Source organism: Mobula birostris, chromosome 18, assembly GCF_030028105.1.
Source record: "Mobula birostris isolate sMobBir1 chromosome 18, sMobBir1.hap1, whole genome shotgun sequence".
NCBI classification, from domain to species: Eukaryota; Metazoa; Chordata; class Chondrichthyes; order Myliobatiformes; family Myliobatidae; genus Mobula; species Mobula birostris.
In genome coordinates, this window is record NC_092387.1 from 67,756,923 (window position 1) to 67,776,653 (window position 19,731).

A 19,731-nucleotide genomic window follows, 5' to 3' on the forward strand; every position below is an offset into this window, starting at 1 on the left:
CCATAACCTTTGACACCCTTACTAATCAAGAAGCTATCGGCCTCTGCTTTAACTGCACTTAATAATTCAGAGTTAGGTTTTTTACACAGATAGTGGTGTGTGTGTGTGTGGAACAGAGGTGGTGGTCGAGGCAGATACATTAACAATGTTCAAGAAAGTTCAAGACAGTCTTAGACAGACACATGGATGATAGAAAAATAGAGGCCTGTGTAGGGGGGAATTGTTAGATTGGTCTTAGAGTAGATTAAAAGGTTGGTATGATATTGTGGGCCGAAGGGACTGTACTCTGCTGTAAAGTTCTAATGTTCAGGGAATGAATTTCAGATGCTGTTGGAAAAACAACACACCTCAAGTGAAAGTAGAATAATTGTTTTAGTTTCAAAGGTATTTGTTCTAGATTGAATTATATGTGCCTGTGATTCGAAGATGTTTGTCCTAGATTGAATGGTATTTGTTCTAGATTCAAAACGTTTGTTCTAGATTTGATAATGTTTGTTCTAGCCATAAATTAGTGACTGAATTGTTATTATATATTTTTGCTTGAATATCACTTGTACAGTTGGCATGAAGGTAAGAAAATGAATGAGTTGAGTCCATAGCCAGATCAGCCATGATCTTATTGAATGGCGGAGCATGCTCTATGGGCCAGATGGCCGACTCCTGCTCCTATTTCTTATGTTCTTATGTTATATTTTTTCACAGGCAATAATACTGTGCGGAAGTGCATTCAAAGTTTATCAGCGATGGCCAGCAGACTCCCAGTCTATGTTGCAGCTCAGGCAGCTGTCAATATCATCTGCTTTGTGAAGGAGTCCTGTCAGGTTTCTGCAGAGTTACTTGCTGATTTTGAAAAGAATGAGGGCTACGAACTGCTGAGTATGATTTTGCTTGGGCAAGTACACCGAAGTCTCTTGATGCTTGGAAGGAAATTTGCATAAACAAATAAAGTTTTGCTTTAAATGATGAACATGACATTGATTCTGCAGACGCTGGGAATCCGGAGAAATGCACACAAAATGCTGGAGGAACTCGGGAGGTCAGGCAGCATCTATGGAGGGGAATAAGCAGTCGATGTTTCAGTCTGAGATCTTTCACCAGGATCAGGGTTCCTGACTTTTATTATGCCGTGGACCCACACCGTCAACTGAGGGTTCCATGGACCACAGGTTGGGAACCCCTGATCGGGACTGTTTATTCCCTTCCGTAAATATTGCTAATCAGCTGAGTTCCTGCAGCAAATTAGTGTGATGCTTTAAACAATGGATCACTTTTGCCCTTCTTTGTCAAGCCCTTCATCAACTTGCCTGACATAAAGGTACCTCACATTGGCTGTGTACATTTCTTGAATGTGGTAATAGATTCCAGAGTGTGATACAAAGTTCTTGAGTTTGGATGTCAAGTTGGGAAAGAGATAGAACGTAGAACACAAATCAAAGTTTGCAGCGGGATATGGACCCGCTGGAAAAATGGACTGAAAAATGGCAGGTGGAATTAAATGCAGATAAGTATGAGATGTTGCACTTTGGGAGGACAAACCAGTGTAGAACTGACACGGTGGGGTGGCAGGGCGCTGTGAAGTGCCATAGAGCAGAGGGATCTGGGAATACAGATCTACAATTCCTTGAAAGCGGCAACACAGGTAGGCAGTGTCGTAAAGAAGCTTTTGGCACATTGGCCTTTATCAGTCAAAGTATTGAGTACAGGAGTTGTAATGTTAATTTGAAATTGTATAAGATGTTGGTGAGGCCTAATTTGGAACATTGTGTGCAGATTTGGTTGCCAATCTACAGCAAAAATGTCAATAAGATTGAAAAAGTGCGGAGAAAATTTGCTAGGATGTTGCCAGAACTTGAGGACATAAGTCCTCCAAAAGTTTGAATAAGGGACTTTATTCACAGGAGAATGAGGGGAGATTTATTAGGGGTCTACAAAGTTAAGAGGGATATAGATAGGGTAAATGCAAGCAGGCTTTTTCCACTGATGTTCAGTGGGACTAGGGGTCATGGGTTAAGGGTGAAATGTGAAATTCACCCTTATGACACCCAAATGTCTAATCTAATCTAATCTAATCTAAATGTTTAAGGGGAACATGAGGGGAAACTTTTTCACCTCAGGAGGTGATGCCAGCTGAAATGGTGGATGCAAGTCAATTACAACATTTAAGAGAAGTTTGGAAAAGTACATTGTTGGGAAGGGTATGGAGAGCTCGGTCTGGGTGCAAATTGTTGGGACTAGGCAGATTAATAATTTGGCATGGGTTAAGTGGACTGAAGGGCCTGTTTCTGTTCTGTACTGTAGTGTTTTATGACTCAACCAGTAACAGGCCCTTCAACCCATCATTTCTGTGTCGTCCATGCTGCCAATTTAAATTAATCCCATTTTCCAGTAGGTCCATATCCCTCTATTCCTTGTCTGTTCATGTCTCCATCTAAGTGCCCCTTGTGTGGCTACCATATCTACATCAGCCATCTGCCTTGTCAGCACCATCTAGACACCAATCACTATTTGTGTAAAACAAATGTCCCGTACATTTCCTTCAAATTTCCCCCCTCTCACCTTTGAGCTATGCTCTCTAGTATTTGACATTTCTGACCTGGGAAAAATATCATTGCTGTGATGATACATCCAGAACTTCACACAATATTCCAAATGTGGTTAAACAAAATGTTTATCTATCTGTCACTTAACTTCCTGACTTTTATACCAACACTAACTGATATGCTTTACGCTGTCTTTATGATGATCTCTGATTTTTCTGTCACTACTGTGTTTTAAAAAGCTGACGCCGAGGACATGGAAAAAAATGAAAGTAGATGTACTGATTTACACACAAAGATTTAAGCTGTTACTCCTTTACGGTATTGATGGGTGCTGGCTGCTCTGCTGCAAATTAAAAGCAGCTAACCACACATCCTAATGAATGGATAGTGGAAACATGGTTTCACCAGATAAAAGTAAAACCAGAAGTTAGACTGCTAACAGGTTCAGTTAATTTGAGACAGTGAAACTTCAAGTAGATTGACTTGTCGAGGCACCTTTTAAATCTTGCTTTTCTTCTATGTTTTGATAAATTCCCGCAGGGTGAGGACATTTTGGTACACTGATTAAAATCGGAAGTCTTGAAGAGAAAATAATCTAGAAGTTCAACCACGTATTTTTTTTTAAATTTAGAGATACAGCACGGCAACAGGCCCTCCCAGCCCAACAAACCCACGCTGCCCAATTATGCCCATTGACCTATTAACACTTGGGCATCACGGTAGTGTGGTGTTCAGTGCAATGCTATTGTAGCTCAGGGCATTGGAATTTGGAGTCCAATTCCAACACCATCTGTAAAGTGTTTGTACATTCTCCCGGAGACCACTTGTGTTTCCTCACACAGTCCAAAGACGTACAGGTCAGTAAGTTACTTGGTCACTGCCAGTAGTCCTGTGATTAGGTTAGTGTTAAGTAAGCAGGTTGCTGGGCAGCACAGCTCGCTGGGCTGGAAGGACTTGTTCTATCCGCATCGTATCTTTAGAATAGAAATAAAATTAAAGTGTGTGAGGAAACCAGAGCACCTGGAGGAAACCAACACAGTGACAGGGAGAAGGTACAACTCCTTACAGACAGTGGTGGAATTGAACATGGATTGCTAACGCTGTAATACCGTTAGGCTAACCACCGAGCTTCCCCGCCACGCATAATTGTGTATTGTTCTTTTTTTTGCTGCAGTGTGTTTATGAACCTTCTGCAGAATGTAGCTAACAGAGTGATCCTTCACAGAGTGTGGTGATGTCTCTAGGGGAACTGGTGGCAACTAGACTTGTTTCAAGTTCAAGTTTATTATCATTCAACCATATACATGTACACTAATTCCTATTTACAGTTCTTCCTGAAAGCTGCTTAAATTTTTAACTCCTTAATTGATTACATGTTGCCAGTGCCAGTGATGCAGCTGCAAGCCAGTTTTTTGTTGCACTTGCACAGACGTGTACTTGTGCATGAGAATCAACTTGACTTTGATTTTGCTTTAAATCTTCCTTTAACAATGGCTGAAAAGAGACTGATCCAGCCTTCTCTATCACTCTAACTGATAATAGTAATCATACATCCTTAGTTATATACTGATAATCCACTGCAACTTCTCCCAGGCCGTGAGACTACTGAATTCCCTGCCACCACCCAGGTCTCACCACGTATAAAGCGCCAGTAGTGCTATACTTTTTACTTTTTATCCTGTGCCGTAAATGGACATTGTTATTTGTGGTAATAATACTTCATGTATTGTGTGTGAGTTATAGAACATATAACATAGAATAGTACAGCACAGTACTGTCCCTTCGGCCCACAATGTTGTGCCGACCCTCAAACCCTGCCTCCCATATAAGGCCCCACCTTAAATTCCTCCATATACCTGTCTAGTAGTCTCTTAAACTTCACTAGTGTATCTGCCTCCACCACTGACTCAGGCAGTGTATTCCACGCACCAACCACTCTCTGAGTAAAAAACTTTCCTCTAATATCCCCCTTGAACTTCCCACCCCTTACCTTAAAGCCATGTCCTCTTGTATTGAGCAGTGGTGCCCTGGGGAAGAGGCGCTGGCTATCCACTCTATCTATTCCTCTTATTATCTTGTACACCTCTATCATGTCTCCTCTCATCCTCCTTCTCTCCAAAGAGTAAAGTCCTAGCTCCCTTAATCTCTGATCATAATCCATACTCTCTAAACCAGGCAGCATCCTGGTAAATCTCCTCTGTACCCTTTCCAGGGCGTACATGTTTCACAACATGTACTATGTTGTGCATTTTGATCCAGAGGAAAGATGTTTCCGTAGATGGTATACTGTACATATATACTTGTACTTCCTAAAGCATTGTGTCCAGATGCAGTGCTCTGGATGAGGTTTACAACTGATAAATTAAGATTAGCTTTATTTGACACATGTATTTCGAAACACTGAAACAATCTGTGATATGTGTTATTTGTGTCGATGACCAACGCAGTCCGAGGATGCAATGGGGGCAGAGTGCAAGCGTTGCCATGCCTCTGGCACCAATATAGAAGCCCACAACTACACCGGCCCTAACCTGTATGTCTTTGGGATGTGGGAGGAAACCAGATCACCCAGAGGAAACCTACACAGTCACGGGGAGAACATACAAACTCCTTACAGACAGTGGCAGGAATTGAACCCCAGCTGGTAATTGCTGGTGGTGTAAGAGTTGTGCTAACTGCTGCACTACTGTGCCACCATCTTATAAAGTTTTACATTAACTTCTGTACTTTTATGCCATATGCATCTAATCCTAAAGCTAATACTTTTTTTAGAAACCTTATAAACTTGTTCTTTCGAAGACTGTACATTGAATGGCGGAGCAGACTCGATGGGCCAAATGGCCTAATTCTGCTCCTATGTCTTATATGCAGATCTATGGCTTTCTCTCACAGCCTGATTAAGATCATTTCATTTAATTAATATTTCTCAGTTAACTTATATCCTCATTCATCTCTGCATCACTTCACATTTTTTTGACATTGAATCTCAGCTGCTTTGAGTTCAGTGCCATGATAGCATAGCAGTTAGCACGAAGCTATTAAAGCTCCGGCTGTCGGAGTTCAGAGTTAGTCCTGGTCTTCTCTATAAGAAGTCTCAGTAATTCCTCCCCTGGAATGTGTGTTTCTTCTCTGGGTGCTCTGGTTTCCTCCCACAGTCCAAAAATGTACCGAGTAGGTGAAATGGTCATTGTAAATGTCCTCCGATTAGTTAGGGTTAAATTAGGATTGTTGAGGTTTGCTCAGTGGTGAAGCTAGAAATAACTATTCTGCACTGTATCCGTAAGTAAATAAAATAAAATAATATAACAGCATTGAACAATGAGGATTTCAATGAACTGCTAAGGACCTTTCTACTCAGATATGCAGGGAAATGAGAGTGCCTAACTCAATTAATTAACATTCTTAATCGCTGCAAGGCAGTAGTGATTTCCTTTTCATTGACAAAATTAGATTAAGTTTAACAGGAGATGGAAGGGTGAGAGTTAGATGAGCATTCTCCACAGACCCAGTGTGACAATTCTCCATCTCACATGATCACCTACCTGATGAAGGGTCTTGGCCCAAAACATCGATCGTTATTCTCCTTCATAGATGCTGCCTGGCCTGCTGAGTTCCTCCAGCATTTTGTGTGTCTGTTGCTCAAGATTTCCAGCATCTGCAGAAACTCTTGTGTTTATGTTAAACTACCCGATAGTTCTCTCAGTGAACCGGAAAGGTGCTGTAAATTTGTGTATGTGGTCCACCTCAGAAATGGACTAAGATTAGCCACAGTCATCTTGTCTGACTTTAGATGTTATTTGTAACAAATTTAAATCTTGCAAACAACCCCCCACACCCATCCCTAAATATCACCCAGAGTAATTTTATGAAAGGTACTATGGCTGTCTGAATGAACTGTAGTCACTGCGGGACCTGCATTTCCACGGCCATGCTCTCTTCTCACTGCTGCCATCAGGAAGGAGGCAAAGGAGCCTTAGGTCCCACACTACCAGTTTCAGGAACAGTTATTACCTCTCAATCATCAGGCTCCTGAACCAGTGTGGATAACTTCACTCACCCCAAAGGAGTCTCAGGTCCCACACCAGCAGGTTTAGGAACAGTTATTACCTCTGAACCATCAAGCTCCTGAACCAGTGTGGATAACTTCACTCATTCCCCATGCTGAACTGATTCACAACGTTATAATGGACTCACTTTCATGGACACTACAGCTGCTGTTCTCAGTCTTACTTATTTACTTCTTTATTATTAGTATTTACACAGTTGGCCTTTTTTTTGTACATTGGTTGTTTGTCAGTCTTTGTGTGCAATTTTTCATTGATTCTATCGCATTTCTTTGTTCTACTGTGAATGCCTGCAAGAAAATGAATCTCAGGGTAGCATATGGTAACATATAAGAGAAAATCTGCAGATGCTGGAAATCCAAGCAACACACACAAAATGCGGGAGGAACTCAGCAGGCCAGGCAGCATCTATGGAAAAAAGTACACTTGATGTTTTGGCCCAAAGTGTCAACTGTACTCTTTCCCATAAATGCTGCTTGGCGTGCTGAGTTCCTCCTGCATTTTGTTTGGTGGCATATATGTAATTTGATAATAAATTTAATTTGAACTTTGAACTTTGAACTTTGAGTTTTTCCTCTCCCAGAATTGCTCATGAGCACATAAAATTGCAGGTGCCCCTGTGAATAATTAGAGTTGATGGCATATTCTTTAATTTGGTCTTTCTTACGTACTTACTTCAGCCTGTTACCCCTACTGGGGCATAGACTGGCAACAGTAGCTCACCAGAGTTCCCTGTTCTGAGCCAGTCTTTCAACTTGTCCCCAGGTGTAACCCATCTTCTTGGTGCCAGATCTTTCCTCTTCCAGGGACGAGGTCTTTGGAGCTTCTGTTGGCGTTCCTGTAGCTCTGGGTTTTTGCAGAATGGGCTTGCTTGCCCCATGCTCAACCTTCCTCTTTTTGCTGCCAGGCTTGGGACCACCTATGGCGGTGTTTTAATATGGTCAGTTAAGTGTAAAAGCTCTGATGTGTTCTCCCTTGTCAGACAATAACAAATGATCTCCAGCTGGTACTGCATACAGTTCTGGTCACCCCACTACAGGAGGGACGTTGAGGCTTTGGAGAGGGTGCAGAAGAGGTTTACCAGGATGTTGCCTAGTTTAGAGGGCATGTGCTATCATGAGAGGTTGGTTAAACTTGGCGTGTTTTCTCTGGAATGGTGGTGGTTGAGCGGAGAGCTGATGGAAGTTTCTAAGGTTATGATAGAGTAGATAGACAGTACCATTTTCTCAGTGTTGAAATGTCTAATATCAGAGGGCATGCATTGAAAGTGAGAGGGGTTAGGTTCAAGGGGGATGTGAGGGCTAAGTTTTTTACTTAGGGAGAGATGGATGCCTTCTCCCATGGCCCACTCTCCTCTCCTTTCAGATTCTTTCTCTTCTAGCTCTTTACCTTTCCCCACTCACCTGACTTCACCCATCACCTGGCTAGGTCTTCTTCCCCTTCACTCACCTTTTTATTCTGGCGTCTATCCCCTTCCTTTCTGGGGTCTCGGCCTGAAATGTCAACTGCTAATTCATCTCCACAGATGCTGCCTGACCTGCTTGAGTTCCTCCAGCATTTTGTGTGTTTTGCTCTGGATTTCCAGCATCTGCAGAATCTCTTGAGCCCAGGCCTGTTTCTGTGCTGTATCTCTCTGTGAATTAAAACCATTCTGTCTCTTCAGTTTTGATAAAGAGCTGGAAAATGAAGAAGAAAAATCTGTGGAAGAGCTAGTTGATTTTCTGAGTTCCCTTACGACCTATGGAGAGAAAGAACTCAAGGTGGTGCCTTCTATTACCGGCTCACAGTTTCCTACTTTTAAGTTTCAACAGCCACCAAAGTCAGGTAATTGCTGTGTCACTTTTAGTTCACTGACTGGGTGAGCATTGCTCAGAACCAGGCTCAGGTTTGTTATCACTGCCAGAGGTGAACCTATGGAATTTATTGCAACAGACGCCTGTGGAAGGAAAAATCATTGGGTATACTTAAAGCAAAGTTGTTAGGTTCTTGATTAGTAAGGGCATCTAAGGTTATGAGAAGGAGAATGGGGATGAGAGGGATAATAAATCAGGCAAGATGGAATGGCAGAGCAGACCTAATGGGCTGAATGGCCTAATTATGCTCCCATGCCTTAGGAAAATCTCTCCCCCATCAGTATTCAGAACTGATTTGTGGTTCGGGAGGCTATAAAGTCACCTGATCTGCCTGTTTTCTGTTTTTTTGCTGATTGTTTGACAGTCACCCTGTCTTTCTTTACCAACTCTTACTAAATGTTTATTGCAGTCCCAGTTTATCCTTATAACTTCAGCTCTCCAGTCCTGGTAACATCCTTGTTAATCTTTTGTGCACCCTAACTAGTTTAATGACATCATTCTTCTAGTTAGACAACTAGAACTGCCAACAACATTCCAAATCTGTTCTTCACCAGTGACTTGTACTGTAGCTGCTTGCCATTCCAATCCAAGCAGATTAAACATAGAACATAGAACATAGAATAGTACAGCACAGTACAGGCCCTTCGGCCCACAATGTTGTGCCGACAAACATTAAGGAGAATCCCCAAATATTCTACAAGTATTGTACAAGCAAGATGGTAGCTAAGAGAAGGATAATCCACCAGGGATCAGTGAGATAATTATGGATCCAAAAAATATGATTGAGGTCCTAAATGAATACTTCTCACTGGTACTCACCAGGGAGAAGAAGATAGAGATTAAGGAGTTAAGTTAGGGATACACAAGAGGAGGTCAGTGGGGCAAGCTTTTCATAAGGAAATGATGGTGCCAGAGGAAGGGTAGAGGCAAATGAAATGCCAATGTTGAAAAGGCACTTGGATAGTTAGTTTGATAGGAAAGATGTCAAGGGGCACGGGGACTAATGCAGGCAGATGGGATTAGTACAAATAGACATTGTAGTGAGTATAGGTGGGGTAGGCTGAAAGGACCAGCTTCTGTGTTGAACATTCTATGATTCTAATGATTAAGTTAGCTTTATTTGTCACATGCACATTGAAACATTGAAACATACAGTGAAATTTGCCATTTACGTCAAATCAAATCAGTGAGGGGCAGCCTGCAAGAGTCGTCACACTTCTGGTGCCATCGTCGTGTGCCCCAGCACCCAAACCCTAACCCATCTGCCTTTGGAATGTGGGAGGAAACCAGAGCACCCACAGAAAACCCGCGTGGTCAAGGGGTGAATGTACAGACTCCCTAGAGACAGCAGTGGGATTCAATGCCCTGTCTTACAGCTGAAGCTGTAAAGCATTCCTCGAACTGCTATGCAACCATGCTGATCTATGATACGTAACGGAGATGTTAAAAGAAGATGTTTTTAAAGTACCATGTGGTGTGGTCAGTTTGAAATCTGATGCAATGGACAATGTTTCCAAGTGATGAAAAATTGGAAGGGCCGACAACAAAACCTTTGAGGAAATGCTCTTATCCATTGGAAAAATAGAATACATTACAGTAGTGTCTAGGATAGGTTATCAGAGAGCATAACCATTGAGCTTCAATGGAAAAATTGCACTTTTTTCTTGAATCTTTACGCTTAATCTTTTTGCAGGCTCAGTCATTAAAGTGGTTGTTTACTTTTGTATCTTGCTTCATTGCAAACAACAATTTCCTTCTGTTTCAACTTCCAGATACTACTGTGAAAAATCTCCAGGCTTTCAAAGTTTTGCAGACGGTATTTTTAAATTCTAATTGTTCCCACGTCTCATCAATTATCCTGGACAGAATCAGGAAGATCTGGAGCTGGAATCAAGCCAATTTCTTCCTTCTGGAGTGGACGCAGCAAGCTTTCTTCCAACTTGCTGAGGTGATCTACCTCAAGTCCGAGACGGTGCAGAGTCAGTATTTTCAAATGTTGCGGTTTGTTGTGTTCGATCTGTCTTACATACCCCATGAGACCTTTTCAAGAGTTCAAGCCATAATTCGAGAGAACCTCTCACCAGTTTGTGCCTTGCTGGCACTTAAATGCGTGCTAGATATCACCAAATATGATCCGTTGCTCACAATTGTGTTCCGAGAAACCAGACTTCTGGAGATGCTCCTTACACGTCTTCAGAGGCATGCAAAAATGCTGAGGAAAACAGGTAAGCGTCACTTTTACCAAACTAATTATCAGGCATTGGCATTCAGAGGTTCACTCCTGACATTGCTTTCTCTTTTGTATTTGGGTGGAATTAGTAGTTAGGTTTTTAAAAGGACGTAGTCATTTCAACCTCAGATTCTAATTAGGACTAACCTGGTGAGTATAGTTGCAAAGTCAGAACACTGGTCTTCCAGCCCTGTGTCAGTCCTATGTTTGCATCCACAAGAACATCCCCTTAGAAAAAAAATGAGAAGGATTTTCTTCAGCAACAGAGACAAAATGCTGGAGGAGATCAGCAAGTCAGGCAACATCCATGAACAAGGATTTTCTGCAGCCAGAGGGTGATGAATCTGTGGAATTCATTGCCACGGACAGCTGTGGAGACCAAGTCATTGGGTATATTTAAATTGGAGGTTATGTTCTTGATTAGTAAGGCTGTCAAAGGTTATGGTGTGAAGGAAGGAGAATGGGGATAAGACAGCTTAGAGGGTCGGCTTGGTAACGTGATGGTTAGCACAACGCCTTATGGTACTGGCAACCCGGGTTCAATACCTGCCACAGTCTGTAAGGAGTTTGTACATTCTCCCTGTGACTGCGTGGGTCTCCTCTGGGTGTATCGGTTTCCTCCCACAGTCCAAAGATGTACCAGTTTGTAGGTTAATTGGTCATTGTAAATTGTGCCGTGATTAGGCGAGGGTTAAATCAGGGGTTGCTGTGTGGCACGGCTCGTAGGGCTGGAAGAGCCTATTTTGTGCTGTACCTCAATAAATACATATATCAACAAACATACAAATAAATAAATCAGCCATGATAGCTTGGTGGATCAAACTTGACGTACGGAATAGCCTGAATCTCCTTCTGTGACTAATGGTCTTATAGGTCTTCAGATTTACTGAATTTGCCTTTAAAATACTTAGTGGAAAATATGGCATCTTCTGGGCATGAGAGTTCTTGAGCCTCATGAAATGATTAAAACTTCAAAGTAAGTATTTAACAGTAGCTTGTATTGATTAGTTTCGCCACTATCAGAAATGGGGAGAAGAGAAGATTATCTTGACTATAATTTCATTGTTTTGCTATTAGGATGGGTCTGTAGGGTGGCCGGAGATGGAAGGAGTCCCTGTGTTGAAACTTCTAGGAGTTCATTTATTGGAACCTCAATCAGTGGAATTAATCTACTTTTATTTACTTTTAATAAATATCCAATGATTTATATTGATCTTTTTAGCCTCTTCCCAATAATTATTTCCTTCTTAAACTGCAGGGAACAGTGGACCTTCTAATGATCAGCAGCACCAGAGAGAGACGTTAAGTTTAATGTTAAAAGTTGTGGCAGCCATGCTCCAAGGCTCAGTGAGAAATATTGGTAAGTTTGGAGAGCCAGTGAATGCCAGCAGGTTGTTTCATACTTCAGTTAAATTTTTCCCAATCTCTTTGGAAGTAATCATTGGTGATAATTAGAAATTTCTTCTTGGAATTGGAATTGGAAATGTTTTTTTTTGTCACTTATACTGAGATACAGCAAAAAGGTTGTCTTGCATAGTGTTCATACAGATAGGTCAAATATGATGGCAGAATATAGTATTACTGGTAAGACTCTTGGCAGTGTGGAGGATCAGAGGGATCTTGAGGTCCGAGTCCACTGGACACTCAAAGCTGCTGAGCAGGTTGACTCTGTGGTTAAGAAGGCGTATGGTGCATTGGCCTTCATCAATTGTGGGATTGAGTTTAAGAGCTGAGAAGTAATGTTACAGCTATATAGGACCCTGGTCAGACCTCACTTGGAGTACTGTGTTCAGTTCTGGTTACCTCACTCTAGGAAGGATGTGGAAACTATAGAAAGGGTGCAGAGGAGATTTACAAGGATGTTGCCTGGATTGGGGAGCATGCCTTATGAGAATAGGTTGAGTGAACTCAGCCTTTTCTCCTTGGAGTGGCTGAGGATAAGAGGTGACCTGATAGAGGTGTGTAAGATGATGAGAGGCATTGATCGTGTGGATAGTCAGAGGCTTTTTCCCAGGGCTGAAATGGCTAACACGAGGGGGCACAGTTTTAAGGTGCTTGGAAGTAGGTATTGAGGAGATATCAGGGGTAAGTTTTTTACGCAGAGAGTGGTGAGTGTGTGGAATGGGCTGCCAGCAACAGTGGTAAAGGTGGATACAATAGGGTCTTTTAAGAGACTCCCGGACAGGTACATAGAGCTTAAAGAAACAGAGGACTAAGGGTAACCCTAGGTAATTTCTAAAGTAAGTACATGTTGGGCACAGCATTGTGGGCTGAAGGGCCTGTATTGTGCCGTAGGTTTTCAACATTACTATGTTTCTAGATCAGATCATTACACACTGGATTGAGGTAGAACAAGGTAAAACAATAATAACATTCAGAAACAGAGTGTTACAGTTACAGAGAAAGTGCAGTGCAGATAGAAAATAAAGTGTGAGGTCATAACAAGGTGGATTGTGAGGTTAAGAGTCCATCTTATCGTTCTACGGAGCTATTTAATAATCTTATAACAGCAGATTAGAAGACATCGTTGAGCTTGATGTATGTGCTATCAGGCTTTTGTATCTCCTGCCAGAGAGATGTCTGTGATTTCTCTTTGCTAATATCTCAGTAGGTTGGCATTAAATTGATATACAATGGAATACTCAAAGAGTATCTTAAGCATTTTATATCAATGTTATTTCTGATCTATCACATTTTCTATTTAGTTTGAATAGCAATCAATCAAGTGACTACCTAACTAAATCTGAAAACATAGTTCTTAAGATTTGATCTGGTGACATTGATTTGGAGGTCCTTCAGAAGTCATGAATGAGGCAGAAAACTTGGAGATTACGGTCGCTGTATTAAATGTTACAAGATCAAAGAGAAAACAAAGAAAGAAAGCAAAGAAAAAGAAGTTGTGTTGTCTCATAATGAGACTAGGGATAAAACCACATTCCATTGAGAAGATAGCAACTAGGAAGCTTCTAGAAAATACAGAATCAGCTACACAACAATTACAGAAAATTCACTGAAAAATTGCACACATATATGTGTGATTTTGTAAAATTATAAGCAAGTATAGGAAAGTTAAACTGCAAAAAAAAGTTCTACTCCCAAATCCAACATCTTTCTGGGGTAATGGTGAGTAGAGTGCTAAAGCTGCCCTTGACTGACTTCTCTTAATATTCTCTAAAAATGCCCATAACTGTATTTGTGTCAATATGATTTAAGTGTGGTAGTTAGGGACTGGATGCCTCTCAATGTCTTGTATGAAAGGAGAGACTGAACAACCAAAAGATCCAACCACTATCCTCAACCACCTCTTACTCTTGCCCACATTGCATAGGATATGTGGATCACAGATCGGCCTCCACGGCCAGCTGAGGATCCTCCAATAGACAAACCCTGAGGAGGACATCATACTCAACTTCAAGTGATCACACTAGACCAGTATGTGTACCACACTGGATGGTAGTTCACAGATCAGGATATTAAAGTTAGGGGTACCAACAATATAAATTTAGTTCTTTCATGGGAAGTAAATAGTTTGGAAATCACAGCGGAAATGATACCAATGTGTTACCTTTCCTTGCTCTCTGTTGTCTGTCCCCTGCTCATATCTTCTCCCAGCAAAAAGATAATCAACATTTGTCACTGCACTGAGTGTCTTGTGAAAGCCACAGCCTAAATCAGTCTGATCTTTCCCCTCTCTGATTAGTGATTCTCCGAGAATATGGGATGATCCCCTACATCAAGATTTTTCTCGATGACAAGTTCTATCGAAGTCACGCACTGGATATCTTAGAACAGTTGTTCATTGTAAATGCAGAGGAGTACATGCGTGTGATGATAGGAGTGCTGTGTTCTGCCACCCAGGGAGAATTCACGTTGAAACTTGACCTTTTGCAGGTACGTTGCGGTTATTCTCAAATTGTCTTTTTCATTTCAGTGAAAAATCAGAAAATGTTCTTTTTCATTTCCTTGCTTCAGCAAGCTTTGTGATGGAGTAACAAATTCCCAACTTTAAAAATAAGAATGGGTTCTTTGTTACTTCACAGTGTAAGCTGAATTTTAATGCCCATGTTTATGGATTGTGATTTAGAACAATTAATTTTCCATGGTTTATGGATTGTGATTTAGAACAATTAATTTTCCATGGTTTGGATATAATGGCTGATGGAAGGTGAAACTATATAATATCCCAGGCACTATTTCCCCAGGGTTAAAGAAACAACAGCATAGTTCCCTCACTCTGTAACTCCTGTTTCTACCTCCTACTGAAGATCCACAAACCTCCCTGTCCAGGTAGGCCCATTGTTTCTGCTTGTTCCTGCCCCATCTGCATACCTCAACTCAGTTTTATCTTCAAGATCAGAGGAAGCATTCTTTCTGGATCCACCTGTAAGAATTTATTAAGTTTCAGTGAGATCACTTCTCATTCATTTAAACTCCAGAGAATAGAGCTCAGGTTAACTCAGTCACTCCTCACTTAATGATTGTGCCATCCCAAGGCCCAGTCTTGTAAATTTCCCCTCTATCATGCAGTGGATGTTGGCACGCCCATTCTTGTCTGCAGTATATTCCTCGTCTGAATGTTACAGCAACTGTATACAACATTGCTTAGGGAAGGGGTGCCACGGTAGTGTAGCAGTTAGCGCAAAGATATTACCACTCGGGTTGTTGGAGTTCAGAGTTCAATTCCAACATCGTCCGTAAGCAAGTTTGTACGTTCCTTCCCATGTGCACATGGGTTTCTTCCAGGTGCTCCGGTTTCCTCCGATAGTCCAAAGTCGTACCATTAGTAGGTTCATTGGTCACTGTAAGTGTTCTGTGATTGGGCTTGGGTTCAGTAGGTGGGTTGCTGGGTGGTGTGACTCAAAGGGCTGGAAGGGCCTGTGCCGAGCTGTATCTCTAAGTAAAATAAATAAAGCCCTCCAGCGGAGGTTTGGCAGTGTAAATCCTCTGATGAGGGGTCTCAACCCAAAACATCGACTTTATTCCTCTCCATAGATGCTGCCTGACCTGCTGAGTTCTTCCAGCCTATTGTATGTGCTACTCTAAATCCTCTGAGGACGTTTGCACTAGTAGGGGCCCCAGGATAAAGGAATGGCCATTTAAGACTGAGAAGAAGAGGGTGAACTTCTTACAGTGGGTGGCAAATCTTTAGAATTCTGTACTCAGGAACGCTAAATCATTAATCATATTCATGACTGAGATAAACTGATTTTTGGGTATGGGTGAGCTGAGGTTTACGGGGCACAGGCAAGAAGTTAGGGGCTGAGATTAAGATCAGAGCAACCAAAATCTTATGGAATGGCAGAGGAGACTCCTGGAGATGTACAGCTGACTCCTACTATTTTCTTGTTTTACATAAAACGTAGGACAGTACATCACAATACCGTCCCTTTGGTTCACAGTGTTGTGCCAACCTTATAACCTGCTCTAAGATCGATCTAACCTTCCCTCACACAACTCCCTCCATTTCTCAATCATCCACGTGCCTATCTAAAAGCTTCTTAAATATTCCTAATGTATCTGCCTCTACCACCACCCCTGACAGAATGTGCCACGCACTCACCACTCTGTGTAAAATAATTTACCTTTGGGAGCCCCCCTATACTTTTCTGCAATCACCAAAATTATGCCCCCTGATATTATTCATTCTTGGCCTGAGAAAATGTCTCAGACCATCCACTTGATCTATGCCTCTTATTGTTTTGTTCACCTCTATCAAGTCACATCTTATTCTGCTTCTCTCTAAAGAAAATAGCCCTAGCTTGCTCATCCTATCTTCAATTTGTTCCTATTTTCTACCCAAACAATAATGGTGACAGTCCTTTCAATTTAGTTGTTTGGAACAGCTTTGGAACATTCCGAAATGATAACTTAACAGGAATGATATAATCACCATCCGTTCTTTCTTTACTGAGAGGTAAAAATATACTTTAAAACATATATCAGAATCAGAATCAGGTTTATTATCACTGATATGCAGTACAAAATTGATGTATTTTGTTGCAGCAATACAGTGCATTACAGTACATATAATTTGCTATAATTATAAGAAATATTAATAAAATTATTATTATTTTTAATATAATGATGGAAATCCTATTAGTTGATTATCTTTGCATCTTAGAGAAAAAATGAAATTTTATGATAAGCAAACAAGCAAAAATAATTGTATATATTTTAAAAATGTAATTTTATGATTAAACTGGTTTATAATTATATCCATATAGAACATTTATATGGTTAAACCGATATATTAAGCTAAATCTTGTGTGTGCATCTAATTTAGACAAATTGTGAAGCAGTCACAGAATAATAAGTAACTGAATTTATTATTTGCATCCCCTCGGGACCCTTATCATGTTACCCACAAATTCAGATTGATTTGCTAATATATATTTAGCTGGTAACCCAAAATAAATGTCATTACATCTCCACACTATGAGGATGACACATTGAAAATTGTACACTGTATTAAATTACAGAATGGGAGGTAAATTTGCTTATGTGTAACTCAGTTTGTGCATTATGGATTGAAGTTTAAGGAATATTAAGTCTCCAAGGATTTAAGTTGTAACTATGTTAAAGATTGTACCAATGAGGTTATCCATGGCCCATCCTGAAAAGTGTCAAGGCTATTTGCTTTGCTTCCATTTGGTTTTATTAAATTTATGTTCTTCTTATAATCTGTGTCACTGATAAACACTTGAGTGACAATAATGCATTGTGTATGATAGTTTCTTACAACATCTCCTTGTTTAATATGATTTCAAGTTGATAAATTAGCCCCTTGATTTTGAATGTATTTTCATATTGATGAACCAATTTTACATTTTATTCAGAATTTTGTGAAATATTCCTGAGTAGGTTACTCTCCTATAAGTAGGAGTAGGTGGTACAGTTATCCACAATGTGGTACACTGCCTGCATATCTTCTGTGTTCTCATTTAAGTTCAAAGTCACCATATACAACCCTGAGATTCATTTTCTTCTGGACAATCAACAGTTAATGCAAGAAACACAATGGAATTAATGTAAGACCATAGCCAACAGGGCAGACAAACAACCATTGTGCAAACAAAACAAAACTGTGCCAATACAAAAAGAAAGAGAAAAAATTAAATAAATAATAATAATAATAAATAATTAAGAAATAAATATTGAGGATATGAGATGAAGACTTCTTGAAAGTGAGTCTAGTTTGGTTGGAACAGTTCAGTGATGGGGTAAGTGAAGTTGTCCTCTCTGGTTCAAGAGGCCGATGGTTGAGGGGTAATAATTGTTCCTGAACCTGGTGGTGTGATTCCTGATGCTTCTGTACCTCCTTCCTGATGGCAGCATCGAGAAGAGAGCATGGCTTGGATAGTCGATGCAGCTTTCCTGCTACAGTGCTCAGTGTTGATGTGCTCAATAGTGGGGAGGGTTTTACCTGTGATGGACAGGGCTGTGTCCACTACTTTTTGTAGGTTTTTCTGTACAAGGGCATTGGTGTTTCCATGCAATAGCCGATATACTTTCATCACACATTTATAGAAGTTTATCACAGATTTGGATGGCATACCAAATCTTTGCAAGCTTCTAAGAAAGTAGAGGTGCTGCTGTGCCTTCTTCATAATGTCATTTACATGATGGATTCAGGACAGATCCTCTGAAATGTTAACATAGAAACATAGAAAACCTACAGCACAATACAGGCCCTTCGACCCACAAATGTCTTGCTGACATTGAACAAGAAGTTGTTGTGGCACCACTCAGCCAGATTTTCAATCTCCCTCCTGTATGCTGATTTGTCATCACCTTTGATTCTGCCTACGACAGTGGTGTTGTCAGCAAAGTTAAATATGGCATTGGAGCTGTGCTTAGCCTCACAGTCAGAAGTACAAAGCAAGTAGAGCAGCGTGCTAAGCACACAGCCTTGTGGTGCATCTGTGCTGATGAGACTGTGGAGATGTTGTTGCCAATCTGAACTGACTGGGAAAGTGAGGAAACTGAGGATCCAATTGCATGAGGATGTATTGAGGCCTTGAAACTTATTGGTTGGTCTTGAGGGGATGATGGTATTGAAAGCCAAGCTGTAGTCAATGAAGAGCATCCTGATGAATGCACCTTTGCTTCCCAGATGTTCCAGGGTTGAATGAAGAACTGTTTCTATTGTGACGGTAGGCAAACTGGAGTGGATCCAAGTCGCTTCTCAGACAGGAGCTGATATTTTTCATCATCATCTGTTATTTTTTGTAACTCCAAAGCATTAAACTAATTCAAAGAAAAACAAGAGAGCCGAGTGATGTGAGGCTTGATTTGTTCTTTACTTTAGCGAGACACGCACATATCATGTGGTAGTGGCATGGTGTATTCAATTCACGTATTTTACATATAACCTGTAATGAATTATGTAAACAAATAAAGAATGCTTAATGAGCAACATATTTACAATATTACTGAAATATTAAATACATAACACTACCCCCCCAAAGCACATCATCACAGTGATTGTAAGTGCTACTGGACGATAGTCATTGAGGCAGGTTACCATGGTCCTCTTAGGCACCGATAGAATTGAAGTCTGCTTGAAGCAGGTAGGAACCACAGACTGCTGAAGCAAGAGGTTAAAAATATCCCAGCTTTAGTACAAATACAAAAACAAATAATAAAAATAATAAATAAATAAGGAATAAATAATACAGAGAACATGAGTTGTAAAGTCCTTAAAAGTGAGTCCATGGGTTGTGGAATCAGTTCAGTGTTGAGGTGGATGAAATTATCCATGCTGAAGACTGAAGGGTAATCAATGTCTCCGAATCTGGGATCCAACGTCACCACCATCTCTTATTTTGTTTGGGTTACAGTGACCACTTATTTAATTAGGACAGTTTCAATCTATCAACATCCTGTGCTAGTCCTGCAGTAAATGATCCTGGGAAAGCAGGTTCACTCCAATTACCTGGCTCTCAAAGTTACCAAAAGTCAATGTAAAGACAATCAGAAAGATCGAGTTTATTGTTACAGATGCTCATATTCTGGGTATAAATGCCATGATTTGTAACTTTTTT

At 40.7% G+C, this 19,731-nt stretch overlaps 1 protein-coding gene across 5 annotated transcripts in view; it reads left to right on the forward strand.

Moving 5' to 3' along the window:
- The window catches only part of wdfy4 (WDFY family member 4), a 358,785-nt gene that overhangs the window by 45,552 nt on the left and 293,502 nt on the right, over positions 1–19,731 (forward strand). For all 5 annotated transcript variants that reach the window (XM_072282880.1, XM_072282882.1, XM_072282881.1 and 2 more), the window contains 5 exons: positions 703–892; positions 8,268–8,428; positions 10,230–10,682; positions 11,946–12,047; positions 14,388–14,578. In XM_072282880.1, coding sequence (XP_072138981.1) covers positions 703–892; positions 8,268–8,428; positions 10,230–10,682; positions 11,946–12,047; positions 14,388–14,578 — 1,097 coding nt within the window. The remainder of the gene's footprint in view (positions 1–702; positions 893–8,267; positions 8,429–10,229; positions 10,683–11,945; positions 12,048–14,387; positions 14,579–19,731) is intronic.